The 18,552-nt window shown below is 41.3% G+C and overlaps 1 protein-coding gene across 2 annotated transcripts in view; it reads right to left on the bottom strand.

Annotated features, from left to right (window-relative positions):
• Positions 1 to 18,552, bottom strand: part of DCAF7 (DDB1 and CUL4 associated factor 7) — a 30,834-nt gene that overhangs the window by 8,343 nt on the left and 3,939 nt on the right. For both annotated transcript variants that reach the window (XR_005783722.1, XM_040452052.1), the window contains exons 2-4: positions 4,138 to 4,296; positions 3,290 to 3,401; positions 2,808 to 2,926 (exon numbers count right to left, since the gene is read on the bottom strand). Coding sequence is in view for 1 of the 2 variants with exons in the window: in XM_040452052.1 (XP_040307986.1) it covers positions 2,808 to 2,926; positions 3,290 to 3,401; positions 4,138 to 4,296 (390 nt within the window). In the remaining variant the exon portion in view is untranslated. The remainder of the gene's footprint in view (positions 1 to 2,807; positions 2,927 to 3,289; positions 3,402 to 4,137; positions 4,297 to 18,552) is intronic.

Here is an 18,552-nt window from a genome sequence, read left to right as displayed (position 1 = left end):
TTTCAGTCAGATTCAGATCCATCACCTTCTTTTCCGGTAGCAGGGAACTCGGCTATCCCTAGCTCACCTAACCCCCCCACCTCAAGACACAGGAGGAGGTAAGTAAAGCCAAACAATATCTGTGAATACTGGCAGCTCTAACTGAGAGCTCTAACATCAGTGACGTTCCAAAGAATGAAGATCATTCTGCTACACAAATTGGCTGGCTTCTTCCTGCATTCCTGCCCTTCCAAGTCTTTTTCCTCCCACCCTGGTGATAAAGCAAAGACCACATACCCTGCTGAGCAGCAGGGCACAAGTCTGAGCAAGTATTCTGTATGCTGCAAGCCAGTAGCTGTCTTCTGCCACACTCTAAAATTGAAACATTTATTTCCTGGGCTTTGGTGGCTTTTGTCTGTGCGTGATCAGAGACAGATCCATGACCACCACATTAAGGCCATCAATTTGAGAGGTGGAAGCAGCCCTCCTGTGGCCACTTAATAGCAGCCAGGCTGGTTCTGCTGTGAAACCTGGACCTGAGACTCATTTTCAAGAAATAAGTAATAGCAGTTTTGAATCATGGGAGACTCAGATGTTCCTATATTCACAAAGAGGTTTAGTGTCACTCACTTATCCTAGGACATGCTCGGCTTCTTCTCCTAGTTGGTCTGTGTTGAGAAGTGAATCAATTTAGGTTTTGAATAATTATTTTCTGCATTTATTACTTGCTGCAAACATTGCACACCTCTAATATCTATGAAGTATCGGAGGCAGAGAGCAACAGAGAGCTTCAGAGAAAGAAAGGGATGAGAAGAGACAGACAAAGCCAGAGCCAGAGCAGAGAGAGGAAAAAACTGAAAAACAAATGCCAAGGACCTTCTGGGGTCAAGGATAGTAACAGCTGACTTCTGGGAGACATAAGTGGCATCTCCACTACTGTCACTCCAGCCTTCTTGAGGTTCTGCCTAAGGAACAGTGCCAAAGGAGCATCTATTTCTATTCAACTTCATAAACTCCTTTTTCTCTGGCTGACGACGAAGAAATTGAGCTTCTCTTTCTACAGTAGGAATTAGGAGTGGTTCAAATGCAAACCGGGCCGGTCATCACAATGAGGCCTGGCAGGTCTAGGCTCCGTCTAGCACTGTCCAGCTACATTAGGGCAAGGGCTGTTTACAGGATGCGTACCCCACGGGCTGGCTCCAGGTAACTCCTGGGGACAGGGACACCACAGCTGCATCGCTGCAGGCAATGTGGCCGAATGTGTAAAGCTCTCCCAGCTCTGAGTGACTGCTCTTTCAGCCGTGTTCCACCGGGAATTTCATCATAAAACAAGGGAAGGTGAAAGTCCCCGCTACCCTCCTCCACACTCTGCGGCAGGCAGCAACTAGAACCTCCTCACAAGTCTCCACTTTGACAGAGAGAGGTAGAGTGAGAAAAGCAAAGGCCTAGGAGGTGTCACTGCTTCTCTGAGAGCCAGGGTGCTGTCCCAGGGTCGGTTTGCTGTTAAGACCCATTCCTGGTCCTTGCTCCTGGTAGGGAGAAGCTAAGGTGTTCTCATTCCCTCTCTCTGTTCCTCAAATGTCTCTGGCAGTGGCTGGATCCTCTCCATGGTTTTAGCTTCTGCCAGGGAGACACAGCCCCTGGTTCCCAGCCCCTCTAGTCGACAGACAGTAGCAGCTCCCCACTGCTCCCATTCTCCCCGTTACCTCACTGCTGCCAGTGTGGCTTTCCAGCTTCACCAGGGTCTCTACGGGCAATGCCCTAGGTTAAAGCCCGAGTTTAAATATGTAGAGTAGTTCTAGTTGTCTGGGTTGGATCCTGACAGAGAAGAGCAGGCTAAGTCGTCACGTAACTAAAATACAGCAAACTCTTCCACTTGATGCCAAGAGGGCTTCCAGAAGTTCCTTACTGGTCCTCTCTGTAGGACAAATTGTTCCTTTGCCCTTTGGCTTAGCAGCAACCAAGTCCGGCAGTCTTGTAACAGATCTTACCCTTAGGGGTGCAGAAAGCCAAAGACCAAGCCCTTGCTAAGAGTGATAACCTGGTCACCATCTGCCCATTCTGAGGACAACCTCAAGTGTCTGACCTGAGGTCAAGGCTTTTTTTTTTTTTTTTTTTTTTAAATCTGTACTAATACTCCTTGCTGTGCAGGGTAAGGGAGAAAAGAAAAGGCAACACTACCCACAGGAAATCAGAGTACAAGCAGCATGCAGCAGCTCTGAGAGGAAAAGATTTATGACCCATTTCCAAAAGCACTCCTCAGAAAAATGCTTTGATCCAAACACAATCACAAAAGCTCCCCCCAGCTTTCCCAATAAATATTAGGAGAAACATCACCATGAAAATAAGCCATATTCCATTCCAAACCGTATTAAAATTATTAAGGAACACATTAGAATTTCATAAGCCAACTTGAGAGAAAAAATGATTTAGGTTTGTCTGCCAAGAAATTTTCCCTCTACCTGGTTTCCCCCCACTTCCTTCCCAAAATTAATATATTTCAAAATAAGTGTTATTTCTGAATCACATCAGGTCCAAGTTTGTCTCTAAGAGAGTTCATCATTACAGAACAGCAATTTCTGGCACAGAAAACTACACATGGCAGATTAAGTTGTTTATATCAGTCAAAAAAACCCCACACAAACATTAGTTTACAAGGGTCGCTCACTGCTATTTTTGAAACATTACTGTTTTTAATTTCAACAGGAAGACATTGGCATTCTATTATGCCATACTATGTAGAATAGTAAGAGAACGGTCTGACCTTGAACTGAAGGCAGCTCACAAGAGAGCGGGTGAGGAAAGCAGAAGAGGAATGGGATCATTACCTCCTTGTCATGCGCGATCAGCTGGGTCTTCACATGACCAGACACAAGATTCACTCGGCCCAACACCTGCCCTGTCTCCAGCCCCCAGATGGTACAAGTCGTATCAATGCTGGAGGTACCTAGAAACAGCCAGTGCAAGTCAACGGCTGACAAGAGTGAGGCCTCCCTCCTTTTGCACCTACTCCTCCGTTCAGCCCAGGAGAGGACATGCCATGGATACTTGCTAGCATGAGAAGGGTGCCAGCAGAGCCAACAAGAATCAAGTATTTAATCCTTATCCCAGGACCTTAGACTCTGCTGACTAGATATACACACATGGGAAGCTCGCTCCACATGAAGAATTCATGACCCGTTCCATATTCTGCCTCTTTCCGTCTTGGCCCCATCTAGGATACATGCATGTACCTCAGGCTTAGTGTTATATCTGAGGAAATGTATCTTTGCTTCTTCAAACTGGAATATGCACTCCCTTGTTCCCTTACCTAACAGATAAGGATCCACCTCATTCCAGTCAAAGGAGGTCAGAGGAGCACAGAAATCGGAGTTCTTGTTATTGTTTAGCAAACATTCCAGCCGGGTTTCTGTTTCACCAACCTGAAGGAACAATAATTTTTAAAAATCAGCTAGTCTTATCTTCACAGAAAACCTTTAAAAGCTCTGTTTAGACAATACCTTACTAAACAGAAGACAGGGGAAGAACATACAGAGTAATAAACTCCAGAGGAACTCCCTGAACACTAATTCTTTCCAAGCTTTTTCCTCTGCCCAGCTTTGTTCTCCAAATTTTCACCCCCCGATTTTCCTAGAGGACAGGTCTTCTCACCTTGTCCAACCCAGAATCTCTGTACCCTGCCTGGCTGGCACTATACCTCCAGGCTAGAAGAGATGCCGCTGATGACCAGCTTGGCTGAGAGAGGTGAGGCTCCACAATCCAACCATATACTTTACTAGCATCAATGGCCCACCTTTGTTTCTAATTTACTCAAAAATATCTTGGCTATAGACAGAATAAGAAGGCTCAGATAGCCCCGCCCATCCCACCCCACCCCCAGAAGTTTACCTTCATTTCCTCAGGTTAACTGAGCCTCAAGTTTCCAGGGCTGACTGGAGCCTGACTGCAGCAGGACTTCAAAGAATCTTGGCTAGATTTATTAAGAAATCTGCTGAGCCAAACAAGGTCATTCCAGATCCACTACCTTTGGTTTCTGCCGGGCTACAATGACACTCGCTGCCTCCAACCCCGGTCTGTTCTCTGTGACTCCATGGGGCTTAGTAACAGCTGACATGGAGAAAGCCCATTGGTCGGGCTGCTAACTGAGCACCTGCTTACCCTCCACACACGGAGATAGTCGCCACTTGTTGCCAGTAGGTCTGGATAGACACCTTTTGTGTCTGGGATCCACATGAGCTTTGTGGTGGGGTAAGGATGGTCGAAAGTGTTTCGACAAATAAACTCTGAACTCTCTTCATCTAAGCCAACAAGCTGAACCTGTAAAACAACCAAATTGAGCCACGTAAACATTTGTTTTTCTGGTGCAGTATCAAATACATCAAATCCTTCCCCCCATCTCCCAACACCCTAGCTAGTAAGGTGCTTATGCACAAACGTGTGTGAAACAAGCATTCAAGAACCCAAACGGCTGTAACTGGCATAAAATGGTTGCAGGGGTACCTGGGTGGCTCAGATGGTTGAACATCTGACTTTGGCTCAGGTCATGATCTCACAGTTTGTGAGTTCAAGCCCCACATTGGGCTTGCTGCTGTCAGCACAGAGCATGCTTAGGAAATCTGTCGCTCTGTTTCAAAAATAAATAAATCTTAAAAAAAAAAAAAAAAAAAAGGTCGTCATTGATGGCCAAGTTCCCTGATTTCTGGGCTACTTTTTCTTAGAGTGGATATGGACCAGTATTAATCTCCATTCTTTGTTGTCAAACTCAATCTTGCTCCATGAGAAATGCCACTCATTATACATTTGTTTATGAACTCCCACCAACTGGAAGATGGAATGGGGAATTTTTGGTAAAGATCCATAATAAGTGGATAAACACCAACCACACAGCAGAAAAACAGAATTCCTTCTAATGTTGCCTGACTTCAGTCTTAGATACCAGTGTCTTTCTGCCCATTTCTTGTTTAAAAAAGAATTTTATTTAGGTTCAGTTGCATACAATAAAATTCACTTTAAGTGTACAGTTCAATGATTTTGAATGTATACATTTGCAAAGGTATACAGCTGGATAACTCCTCACAGCATTTAAGATCTAGAACATTTCTATCTCCCCAAAAAGTTTTCTCGGGCTCCTCTGCAGTTAATCCCTTACTCTTGAGCCCCAGGTAACCACTAATCTCTAGTTTTGCCCTTTCTATAAGACCACACAAATGGAATCATACAGTACTGAGTCTCGTGACTAGCTACTTTTGGCATGATGCCCCTAAGATTCATCCATGTTGCTGTGTGTTATCAGTAGTGTCTTCTCTTTTATTGCTGAAAACATTGCATCATGTGGAAGCACTCTATTTATCCATTTACCAGATGATGAACTTTCAGGTTATTTCTAGTTTGGGACCATTATAAATACTGCTATGAATATTTATGTATAAGTTTTTCTTAGACAAGCTTTCATTTTTCCTGAGTAGACAACTAAGAGTAGATTTGCTGGGTTGTGTTGTAAATGTAGTTTTAACTTTATTAAAAAAACAAACTACCTGGGTGGCTCAGTCAGTTAAGCATCCAACTTCGGCTCAGGTCATGATCTCACAGCTCATGAGTTCAAGCCCTGCATCCAGCTCTCTGCTGTCAACAGAGCCTGCTTCAGATCCTCTGTCCCCATCTCTCTCTGCCCCTCCCCCACTTGCTCGCAGGTTCTCTCTCTCTCAAAAAAGAAATAAAAACATTAAAAAAAATCAATCATTGCTATTAAAAACAAAACTAACCTGTTTTCTAGAGTGGCCGTGTCGTTCTGCATTCCCACTAGCAATATAGGAGAGTTCTAAACACTCCACATCCCTGTCAGCACTTGGTATTACCAGCTTTAAAAAAAAAATCATTGATAGGTGTGCAGCAGTATTTCAATTTGCATTGAACCCTAGTAACTAATGACAGTATCTTTTCATTTGCTTATTTGCTATCCCTGTTTATTTTGTTGAAGCCTGCTCAGATATTTTGTCTTTTTTAAAAAAGACTTAAAAAAAATAAAATAAAATAAAAAAGACTTGATTTTTTAGACTCAGAAAAATTGGGCAGAAAGAACAGCGTTCCCATATACCACCTGCCCCCACACATGTACACAACCTCCACTATCAAAGTACCTGCACCAAAGTGGTCCATTTCTTCAACGGATAAACTTACACCAACACATCACCACCACCCGAGGTCCACAGTTCACCCTTCGTGTTGTACAATCCATAGATTTTGACAAAGGTATAATGACATGTGTCCACCATTACTGGATCATACAGAGTAGGTCCACTTCATTATTCACCAGTTGTTTTCTTCTGTACTGAGTTTTGAGAGTTCTTTGCATATTCTGGATGCAAGCCCTCGCTCATGTTTCCACAAGCATCTTCTCATAGTCTGTGGCTGTCCTGTCATTTTCTTTCAGTGTTCTTTGGAGAACAGAAATTTTAAATTTTGATGATGTCAGTTTATCATTTCTTTTCTTACTCATGGTTTTGTGTCCTTGCTAGGAAATCCTTGTCCCACCTCAGGTCACAGGTTTTTTTCTGCTTTCTTCTAACAGTTTTATAGTTTTAGGCTTTACATTTAGGCCTGTAACCCATTTCAAGTTAATTGCTTTTTAGGGTGCCAAGTATGAATCAAGGTTCACTTTCTTTTACATATAAATGCCTGATTGTCCCAACACCATGTGATGAAAACTACCTTTTCTCCTTTTGAGTTACTTTGGTCTCTTTGTTGAAAATCCACTGACTGTGTACTTGCGCGTCTATTTGTGGAGTCTCTATTCTGTCCTATTGATGTATGTGCCTATCCATTTACCAGTACCACATCGTCTTGACTGTAGTAGCTTTCCAGTGAAGTCTTGAAATTAGATGGTATGAGTTTTCCAACTCTGTTATTCTTTTTCAGAATCGTTTTGCTATTCTATGTATTTGTTCTTCTGTGTAAATTTTAGAACCAGCTTGTCAAACTCTACAAAAAGCCTGCTGAGATTCAGCTGGGGATTATGCTGTATCTATAAATCAATTTGGAAAGCCTGCTCTTTTAACAATAATGAGTTATCTGGCCCATGAAACAGCATATTTCTCCACTTATTCAGGCTTTCTTTCATTTCTCCCAGAAGTGTTTTGAAGTTTTCGGTGTACTGGTCTTGCATTTTTTTCATTAACTTTATTCCTTAGTGTTTTTATCCTATTATAAATGAAATTGTTTTAAAAATTCCATTTCCATTTTTTTTGCTACTGTACAGAAATACAACTGACTTTTGCACATTGATTTTGAATTCTGTAACTTTGCTAAATTTGTTATTAGTTTTAGTAGCTTTTTTTGTAGATTCCCAAGGAATATTTATAGATCTTGCTACCCATGTCTGACTTTTAAAAACCTAGATGAGTAAACCTATTCATTTTTATGGAACATCTACAGGCTTTCAAAAATCATATAATGCTCATACATATATAGATGATGTATGAAAGATGTAAAAGGAGAAAAAACCCAGTGCCCTAAAACACAGTAACACTGCCTTAAGATAGCAATAAAAGTGATGTCACAGGTAATACATGATAAGCTGCTTGTTTGTGACAGTTAATTGGTAACAGTTTAGAGGAAAGAGCAATAATTCAAAGGGGGCAAGTGAGGAAAGTAGAGATAGGATCTGAGCAGTCTTCGTGGGAGGGTTCTGAGGAGGCCAAGAAGAAAGGAAAGGCACCCAGGCAGATGAGCGTACTAAGGTGGCAAACTAAACGATCTAGCTGGTGGAAGGAAGGAAGGAAGGAAACCTTCCTGAGGAACCATCTGAGAGAGCAGTGCAGTTGGGGCTGGGAAGGTGTGCCTGGGGCAGGCCGCAGAGCCCTGAAAGGAAACCGAGGACCTAGATGGGCTTTCCCCTGTGAAGGTGTCTAAGAAGGCAGCAGACTATGAGGCCTTGGAGGTAAGAGTATGAGGCCTGGTTATGCCGGGGAAGGTTGTCTGCCAGGCAGGGGGCTCAGCCCAGAGTTCCACAGGAAAACTGAGAAAGGTTAGGGGCCCTATGGTGGCAGGTAGTGAGAAGGGCAAAGGGCAACCAGAGATGGCCACAAGAGGGATTTTGACCAAATGAACAGTTCCTTGAGAATTTAAAATTCTGACCTTTGCAGAGAATAACAAAGAAGGAAGATCCTAGATGGAATGGGGAAAACTGGCATCAGCCTTGGTGGGGGAGGGAGGCGAAAACAGATGAAAAGTTAAATTTGGGGGTTCACTGGGCAGAATAAATAATAAGTCTCTCATACAGATTCTGAGCCAAATGTTTCATTCATGTATTTATTCAACAAATTGTAAAGAATGGCTACTTGGTGCCAGGAGCTATCTAAGTGCTGGGGATATGGCAGCAAGCACAAGAGACACAACTTCTCTAACCATACAGATATTTACCGTGCGGCAAAACGGAGAAAACATTACACTCCCTTCTAGAAGCTACCTTTCAAATCATCAGAGATTTCTCGCCAGCTTTGAAATATCAGGTCCTGTGAGCATGTGCCACATAGGATCCTCTTAACCAGACATTTAAGGCTTTCTACCACCTGGCCCTAGCCTATCACACTTGCCCTCCTATTTACCTAGTTACTGCTTCTCATCTTTTCCAGGTTCCTTTCCTTACACCGTCCTCTATGCTTGTAAAACCCTCCTACCTCCTTTCCATCAACTCAAATCCCACCCAATTTTAATATAGCACAGTGGCATCAGGCATCCAGGGCCCCTTACCTACCGCTTGCTAGCTGTAGGAACTATGTTCCTTAACCATGTTAAGTAACACGTTACTTAACTTTGTTAAACTGGTTTTCCAATCTGTAAAGTGAAGACATTCACAGCACCCACCTCATAGAGTTCTTTGTAACACTCTGTATATAAACAACCTTTGTAAGTAAATTACTTAGGCTAGTGCCATACTTGGTGTGTGAGCTTTTAATAATACTACTGCGTCCCACCTCCTTCATAAGCCATCTGGGTCTCCCCGGTATGGTGATCTTTCAGTGTTGAAAGATCATGAAAGCACTTACATTACTGTCTTCTGCTATTTCACTTAGTAAAGGCCTTAAAAACAGGGCCTGTCCTACTTCTGCTTGTACTGCAGACAGCAATGGTCTCCAAATCTGGCCAAATCCAGATTTACCTGGAGTGCTTTACACATCCCTGGAGCCCCCAACTCTAGCCCAAGATTCTGATTCAACAAGTGTCAAGTAGGGCCTGGGAATCTATATTCTTAACAAACTCCCTGGGGGACTAATTCGGCAAGCTTTGACAACCTCTGCACAACAACACCTCCTAACCCAGGGAAGAAGTAGGTAATGGCTGGGATTTAAGCTTTCCTGATCTCCCCAAAGACTGCAAGTGTTGCACAGACCTGTGTTTTATCCTTAATCTGACTTTAGCTCTTCTGCTCCGAGTCCCCAACCAAGTATTGACAGGAGTAACACCTGGCTCTCACTGTTACTCATGAGTCATTTTTGTTCAGATGCTCATATGTTTACAATGTGGTGATGAAAGAGAATGGAAGTCCTCTGTGAATATTCACATAATACAGAGGGAAGTGGTAAAGTCCCCTGTTAGCTCCATCCCCAATTCGACTTATTCTCAAACCAGTTTGGTAGGTATCTTTCCAAATGGTTCTCTGCGCATTTGTATTCATAAGTATCTGTGGGGTGTTTGAAGAAACATGAACAGGCTTGGACCAGAAAATGTATTCTGCAACCTGCTCTTAACTTATCTTGGAAGGTCTTCTCATGTCAGCATAACAGCTCTAGCTCATTCTTCTACAGCAGGCTGTGTTAGGCACACCATAATTAACCATACACAGTCATTGTGGTTATATCCCATTGTTTGGCTATTATAAACAATACTTTGTACACATGTGCAAATGCTTTATTGTATAGATTGCCAGCAGTGTAATTGTTGCATCACATTTTAAATGTTAACACCACAGAAACTATGAGATAATGTGTGTTAAGCTTAAAAACACAGTTAAGAGATTTGATCCAACAGCTTTCGAAAAGTCTGCTTCCATTTACACTTTCATGAACAGTATATGAGAGTGCCAATTTCTCCACAACTTTTAAAACACTGAAAATAATCTTTTACATTTTTTCTAATCCGATGGATAAAAATGGTATTTCGCCATTTTACTCCTGAGGCTGAGCATGTTTGCTATTTATACTTGTGATTAACAGTAACCACTGTTAATTATCTACGTGTTTCCAATGAATCAAGTATAAGAACCATGCTTAATGCTTTACATGCACTACCTCATTTAATCCTTTCAACATCTTCATCAGGTAGGTACTATTCTTCTTCCCACTTTCCTAGTTGCTTGAGTAAAAGAGATGGTAAGTATCCTGTCCACAATCATGAAGCTGCCTTGAAAATATAGGTAGTACTATCCTACAACCCAAGCTCTTTACCATTATGCTAGAAAAACACCAACTTAAAACATCTGCCCAGTATATTTTATGGAACTGTGTCTTTTTTCTTTTTGACTTATAGGAACTCTTATGGATGGTTACTGTGCCTTTGTTATATATTTCCTTTGGTAAATTTGCCCATAAAACTCTGAGGGTGGTGTCTTTTGGGGGATAGATCTTTGACTACATTTTCAATTCTTCAAAAAATCCTTAGGAATTATTCAGATTTTCCACTGAAGTTTTGCACTTTGTTTGCCCTTTAAGCTATGCTTCAGAGGCGCCTGGATGGCTCAGGTCATGATCTCACAGGTCTGTGAGTTCAAGCCCCACATGGGCTTGCTGCTGTCAGTGCAGAGCACACTCAGGGTCCTCGGTCTCCCTCTCTCTCTGCCCCTCCCTGGCGTGCATGCTCTCTCTCTCAAAAAGAAATTAAAACATTTGAAAAAAACACTGTGCTTCATCTAGGTTTTTGGCATAGTCTTAAAAAACTGTTAATAGCACTCTCCATCTTTACACCCCCCCTCCTCCTACTCCATATGTCCACCTATGCCCATAGGAAAAGGAGTTCCTGTCCCTGTCCCCCACAGGAAGAAATACTGAGGGTGAGTTCTTTTTCTCCATCCCCACCCTTAACTAGTTCCAGTTGCTAAGCTGGCCAAAGCCTGAGCCTGAACCAGGGGCCTGACCGCTCTGTTAAGGCAGGCACGACAGCTCTCTCTTGCCCCTCCTGCTCCCACATGGAGAGACAAATAAGCCTACCCACTATGGGTCTGGCCATTCTTTCTCCAGCTTCTCTCCACCTTCAGCTGAGTAGGTGAGGTCAGGTTGGGTCTGCCCATAAATTACACATGGAAAAGCAGAAAGTCTCACTTGGGTTTTAAGGCCAATCTGCATTTCTCCAACTTAGTTTACCAGGCAATAGCACCACATTGGAGGTGCTTGTTCAGCCATTACTAGGTTGAGGCTAGATTTCTCCTTTGGCTCTTATTATTGGTATATAACTTCCTTGATAAGAAGCTCCCGAGGGGAAAGGGGGTGACTGATAGAATTTAGACACCAACATTCTACCCTAAACCCCTTACCATTATATCTTCTACCATTTTCTTGCTCAGACTTACAAGTTCTAACTGAATGATCTTGCAATTGGGTTTATTTCACTCTTTAATAACTTTTATAGATTGTAAGAATTACAAAATGTATGACCATTACATAAAACCAAAGTATAGGTATACAAAAGAAGTGAATAACTTCCCCCTATCCCATCCCCATTATATCACAATTATTTAGTGTATGTTGCTTCTCTATGCTCAAACATACATACACACTAAGTGCAGGGTTTTCCTTCAACTTTTAGAAAAATGAAATACTATATCCAATGCTATAAATTTTTTCATTAATTTAACAAAATAATGGACACCCCTCAGGTCAATATGTAGATTCAACTCATTCTTTAATCAATACACAGTACTTCACAGAATAAATGTACCATACTATGTGGGTTAACAACTCTCCTAATGATGTACATAGTCTCCCTTTTTTTGCCACTACTACTTCTTACATGACTTGTAATACGTGCTTATGTACTGCTTGCTATCTATTTCTGGAGGCGAATCCCAAGAATGAGACTGCTATATTAGAGGGTATGCACATTTTATTCCTTTTTATTTTTTTAATGCAGCAATACTTGCTTTATTTTACTTATTTATTTTTAAGTAGTCTCCATGCCCAACGTGGGGCCTGAACTCGTGATCCTAAGATCATGAGTCGCCTGCTCTAGCTCTCCAACTAAACCAGGTGGGCGCCCCAAGGTATGCACATTTTTCATTTTAAAGGATGCTGATTTACTTTGCAAATAGGCTGTAGCAATTCACACTCCTATCTTCATATGTAAAAGTGTTCATTTCCTCATACCATCAACAACACTAGAGGCAGTTAATTTTTATAAATTTGAAAGGAAAAAAATTACAAAGTCAATTCTCATTTGCCTTAACTGTGAGGTTGAGCATTTCTTCCTATTTATTGAGCGCTTGCATTCCCTCCCCTATGAACTGGCTATTTATACTTTGTCTGTGTTTCTATCACACCAAGTAAATTAACCTGTCGTGTTCTGAAAATATTTCCCCTGGGCTATCATGTATCTTCTGACTTTGTCCACCACATATCTTTTCACATAGAAATGCTTTATTTGTATGTGCCACAATCTGTCAATCTTTTCCTTACTTGACTCTGAGTTTAATGATTTAAGACTGCCTTCTTCTCTGCTTACCCCCCCTGCCTCAGTACATATTTCCTAGTCAGTTTTCTTCTATTATTGCTTGTGCGGCTTTTCCTAACATTTAAGCATTTGATCTAGAATTGATTGTCATATACGAAGTGAATTAGAGGGCTCTAAATATTTCTGCCAGATGAACAGCCAATTATGCCATACAACTTATTGTTTTTCCTAGTGAATTAAGGTTCTATCTTACCACATACTACATTTCTATATATACTTAGATCCGCTTTGGAACACGGGGTTCCATTAATCTCTCTGGCTATAACTATACCAATTCCAGTATATTTATTCTAATCTGGCAGAGCAGCTGTTTCCATTTTTCAACACATTCTTTTTCCTCTTAATTTTTTTTTGACATTTGTATAAATTTAAGACTCTGGTGACAAATAGTATTCCAATTCTGGCCTTGTTTTTACCATCTATGTCACTTTGGGCAAATCATTTATAATATCTGGGCTTAAGTTTCTTCATCTTCCCTTAAATTTTGAGATGCAGTATTTTTTAATTTTTTTTTTAATGTTTATTTTTGAGAGAGAGTGCAAGCAGGAGAGAGGCAGAGAGAGCAGGAGACACAAAATCCAAAGCAGGCTTCAGGTTCTCAGCTGTCAGCACAGAGCCCGATGCGGGGCACAAACTCACAAAATGCAAGATCATGACCTGAGCCAACAATGTTGGTCGCTGAACTGACTGACTGAGCCACCCAGGTGCCCCTTATATGTAGTATCTTTAATCAGTTGACTTCCCTTAACTTAAAAAAAGTTTTTTAATATGTGATCAATTTTTGTAAATTGAGTTATCTTAAAAAAAAATTTTTTTTTAACGTTTATTTATTTTTGAGATAGGGAGAGACAGAGCATGAATGGGGGAGGGTCAGAGAGGGAGACACAGAATCTGAAACAGGCTCCAGGCTCTGAGCTGTCAGCACAGAGCCCAACGCGGGGCTCGAACTCATGGACCGCGAGATCATGACCTGAGCTGAAGTCGGATGCTTAACCGACTGAGCCACCCAGGCACCCCTTATCTTTTTAAAAAGTGCGTTGTTTTTACAGTATAAGTCTTACGTATTATTAAGCATATTCTCAGGTATTTATTTATAGTGGCACAATCTATAATAATTGCAGATTTGTAGATATTACTCCATTACCTTCTATTCTCAAATATGGTAAGCCTTATTTAATTTCTCTTTTTCTTCAAGAGGACTCAACTGTTTTGCCTGGATGCCCAAAAGATTCTTTCTTCACCCTTAAAATTAAGAAACTTTCCTAGGAAAGTTTTCAGTGCCAATTGTTTTGTGTCCATTTTTCTTGATTTTTTTTTAAGGTTTTTATTTTGAGAGTGTGCATGCACACACATGCGCATATGGGAGACGGGCAGAGAAACAGAAAGCATCTTAAACAGGCTCCACACTCAGTTTGGAGCCTGACATGGGGCTCACAAGATCCTGACCTGAGCCAAAATCAAGTCAGACGTTTAACCAACTAAGCCACCCAGATGCCCCTTGAGATAAGGTTTAAGCTCATTACTTCAAACATTTTTTTCCATAGTCTTTAATTACATACTTGAGGTTTTTTTTTTAACTTTTATTTATTTTTGAGAGATAGAGAGAGGCAGAGAATGAATGAGGGAGGAGCAGAGAGAGGGAGACACAGAATCCAAGGCAGGCTCTAGGCTCTGCACTGTCAGCACAGAGACCGACATGGCGCTCAAACCCACAAACTATGAGATCATGACCTGGGCCGAAGTCGGACGCTTAACCGACTGAGCCACCCAGGTACCCTGAGTTTTTGTGTTTCATTTCTTTGTGATCTTTTTCTTCAGGGACACCAATTATACCTAAGTCAGATCTTCTTTATTTTCTATATCTACTACATTCTTTCTAATTGTTTATTTCCATTTCATTTTTGTAATCTGTCTTCCCTATCCTTCACTAATTTTTCAGCAGTTTATATTCATTTTTATTCTCTTTCCAATGTGGCTTTTAATTCGGTGATAACTTTTATTTTCTCTTCACTCTTTTCCTGGGCTCTACCTGCTGATGTTCCATTTCCTCCTGTCACCATGCCTTATTTTACCTGATCTCCTGTATCTCTGCTTGGAGTTCCTTCCTTTCCTAAGTTCTCTGAATTCATGGTGGCAGGAATGGCCATTAATTTTCATCTGAGGTAAAAAAACATCTTTGTAGTGAGGCCATTTTACCTGCCACTTGTTTCCCATATTTTCCTTTTGTCTTATAGTATCTATCTTTCTAGATCTTGTACTGATGTCTTTTGACTGAGACAAGTTCTTCCTATAAGATCTGAAGGAGGTTCCTATGGGAACCTGAGAGAAGCCAGGGCCATGTTCCAAGTTAGCAGAAACACATGAAACTGTAGCATCTCCCCAGCCAACAGGGATGAGAAACGGTCCAGCTGCTCACAATTCGGTATCTCTTCCAACCTGCCTTATCTAATGCCTATGTGTCTCCTTGTGTAGCTTAGCTCCCCTCTTACCCAAGGGGTCAAATGGGGTCTGGAGAGGTGCCTGCTGCCAGCCTGTGCACCTTCTTCTCACTGTTCCAAATAAAGGAATGTTGATCTTGCCTGTCAAAATCCTATTCTGGAGAACCGTATGAGTTTGAAATCTGCAACCAAAGATATCCTTTCTCAGCATCTTCCTATACCCATGGGATCTTCATTATACTGCTGTCCTTCTGCAATTACTTTTGGGGGCATAAGGAAAAATTATCCGACTTTAAACATCTTATTGTCAGGGCACCTGGCTGACTCAGTAGGAAGACCATGAGACTCTTGATCTCAGGATCGTGAGTTCAGGTCCCACATAGGTTGTAGAGATTACTTAAATAAATAAAAAACTTTAATAAAAAAAAAACAAATAAACATCTTGTTGTTCACATTTAGGTTACCCTTGTGCCTTTTTCTCCAGAGTCTTCCTGTCCTATTAAACTTTTATCTCCCACCCCGTCCTTCTGCAACTATTGCTTCACAATACTTTACCCCAAGCATGAAAAAAAAATGCCTCTATAAAGGAAGGGCTATAAAGATCATTTTTACTTATTTTAAAACTGTGGACATTACTATGTCAGATGTCTCCTAAGAAGCATATATGCAACATAAAATATTTACCCCTTGAAGACATGACCACATCTTCACTTTCAAATGCTTTCATGAATAGCAACATAAATTACTATTCACATTACATGTATCTTACATTTAAAAAATTTTTAAAAGATGTCATGTTTGTCTTGTTATTATATGCTCCTTGAGGGAGGAAATTGTGCATTCCACTTTATTATACACAATGCTAGTACCAGAACATGAGGGTGAAGGTGTGTGTATGTATGTAATTTTTTTAAAGACCCCAAGTTATGCAAATCAATATACCACTCCAGTGAATGCAACATTTTCTGTGATTAATATAACCAAAATCAGCTAAGCAAAATTCTGAGAGAATATGCCCGTTTTTCTTGTTCTTTTCCATCTGTCCTCCCTTCAAGCCTGTTCCTGACTGATTATTATTGATCAATGTTTGCAGAGAAGTCCTGCCTTGTTAAACTTTAAGATGAATTCTGGCATAGTGCCCCTTTGGCTCCTGTCTCAGAGGCTAACCAGTCAGCTCTGGCATCCTGGCCTCAGGCAAGCCATACTACCTACAGAACACAGATTCATTCCTTGTTCAAATCACAGCATCTCCAGTAGGCCTGTGTGAACCAGGTTAGGGCAAAAAGCAATATAGCAGCAGCACTTTTATCCCGTCGTCCCATGGAGGAATTAGTCCTCTCACTGTCTAGAAAAAAGAAAGGAGGAAGTTAAAACCAGAAGAGTTTTATAGTGTAAATTTCCCTGTTGACAGTCTTGCCAGGGACTGATGGAGCACTGCAAAATTCTAAGTATCTATCCAAAATACTTCCGTGTACTAAAACACTTTCTCTTTTTTGTTGCCAATCTCACATCTGCTAACAAAGTCTACAGAAGGTTACTAAGTATCATCATTGTGCCCAAAACACACTGCTTGTGTGTTCAATACATATTTGTTGAATTATTTTTTTAAATTTTTAATGTTTATTTATTATTGAGAGACAGAGCATGAGCATGGGAGGGGCAGAGACAGGAGGAGACGCAGAACCGGAAGCAGGCTCCAGGCTCCGAGCTGTCAGCACAGAGCCCGATGCGGGGCTTGGACTCACAAACTGGGAGATCGTGACCTGAGCTGAAGTCGGACGCTCAACCGACTGAGCCACCCAGGCACCCCACACATTTGTTGAATTAAATGAAGATATTCCTGAAGGGCCGCAATGAATATTAAGAAATGAACATTTATATGCCAGAGTTAAAATCATTATGTGCCAAACAGATAAAGCAACTACTTACAGTCTCAGAGGCATCAACACAGGATGAAAAGGCAAGCATTCATCCCATGTGTATTTCAAGTACAAGGTAGTCTTACCCAGATTCACTATCAGTATTCTTCAAAAAGCATCATGTATACCTACAGTTTCTCTCCTCAGAACCTCAAAAATGCTTTCTAGATGCTAAATCTTAAAGCACGATGGTCAGCTAATTAAATATTAGGGCAAAATAAATCCGTATCACTCTGCCAACTCTATTCAAAACCATCCCTGAAACATGCAACTAAGTGAAACAGAAACCCAGGAACTGCTACCCATCTTTCCCCATAATACAGGGGAAATACCACCTGTCTACAGACCACAGATATGTTCAAAACTCAGGAGAAATACACGAGTTCTTTTATCAACTACCATGTCTAACCCAGGTAGAGCAAGAGAAAATGGGCTTAAACTAGACCATTACAATACTTGGAGTCTGACTACAAGAAGCTTCTAGACCACAAAAATGGATTTAGTTGAAAGGAATCAAGAAAATTTTTTCCTCTGGGTCTTTAAAAGGCAGAAGAATGAACATAATGACATTTTGAGGTACCTTTCCTCTGGAAAATACATCACATTTACCTAACACCCATACAATTCTCCTTGATTCTCTTTCTTTTTTTATTAAAAAAATTTTTTTAATGTTTATTTCTCTTTGAGAGAGAGAGAGAGAGCGAGCACAGGAGAGGGGCAGAGAGAGAGGGAGACACAGAATCTGAAGCAGGTTCCAGGCTCTGAGTTGTCAGCACAGAGCTCAATGCGGGGCTTGAACTCACAAACCACGAGATCATGACCTGAACAAAGTCAGATGCTTAACCAACTGAGCACCCAGGCACCCCTTCTTGATTATATTTCAATTACAGATACAGTAATATCTAATAATAGCCAACATTTCTCTTTTTTAATGTTTATTTACTTTTTGAGAGAGAGCACATGCACACTTCTGCGCATGAGCAGGGGAGGGGCAGAGAGAGAAGGAGAGAAAGATGGGGAGAGAGGGAGAATCCCAAGCAGGCTCTGCTCTGCCAGCGTAGAGCCTGACCTGGGGCTCAAACCCACAAACTGGAAGATCATAACCTGAGCCAAAATCAAGAGTCAGACATTCAACCACTTGAGCCACCCCCAACAGCAAACACTTCTACATTGCTTAACTATGTCTGTCTCAGGCAGAGTTCCTAAACCCATTACATATATTAACTCATTTAATTTTATTACCTTTATTTTATAGATGAGGAAACTGAGGCACAGAGGTTAATTTGCTCAAACCACACAAAACTAGGAAGAGGCAGGACTGATAACCTAGCCACAGAGTACCTCAAAGGGGCTATCTGGTGCATAAAGACTGAGCCACCCAGGCGTCCCAGGGGCTATTCAGTAACAGAGCTTTTTGCATGGGATGGAAGAGCAGAATCAATGTTTAGGCGAATGTAGATGCAAAAAGATAGGATTCCTACTTCTGGTCAGCAGATGCC

The sequence above is a fragment of the Herpailurus yagouaroundi genome, unplaced genomic scaffold (genome assembly GCF_014898765.1).
Source record: "Herpailurus yagouaroundi ecotype Mexico unplaced genomic scaffold, PumYag 206, whole genome shotgun sequence".
NCBI lineage: Eukaryota > Metazoa > Chordata > Mammalia > Carnivora > Felidae > Herpailurus > Herpailurus yagouaroundi.
The sequence above is the reverse complement of the archived record's forward strand: the minus strand, read 5'-3'. Positions and strand labels throughout refer to the sequence as shown.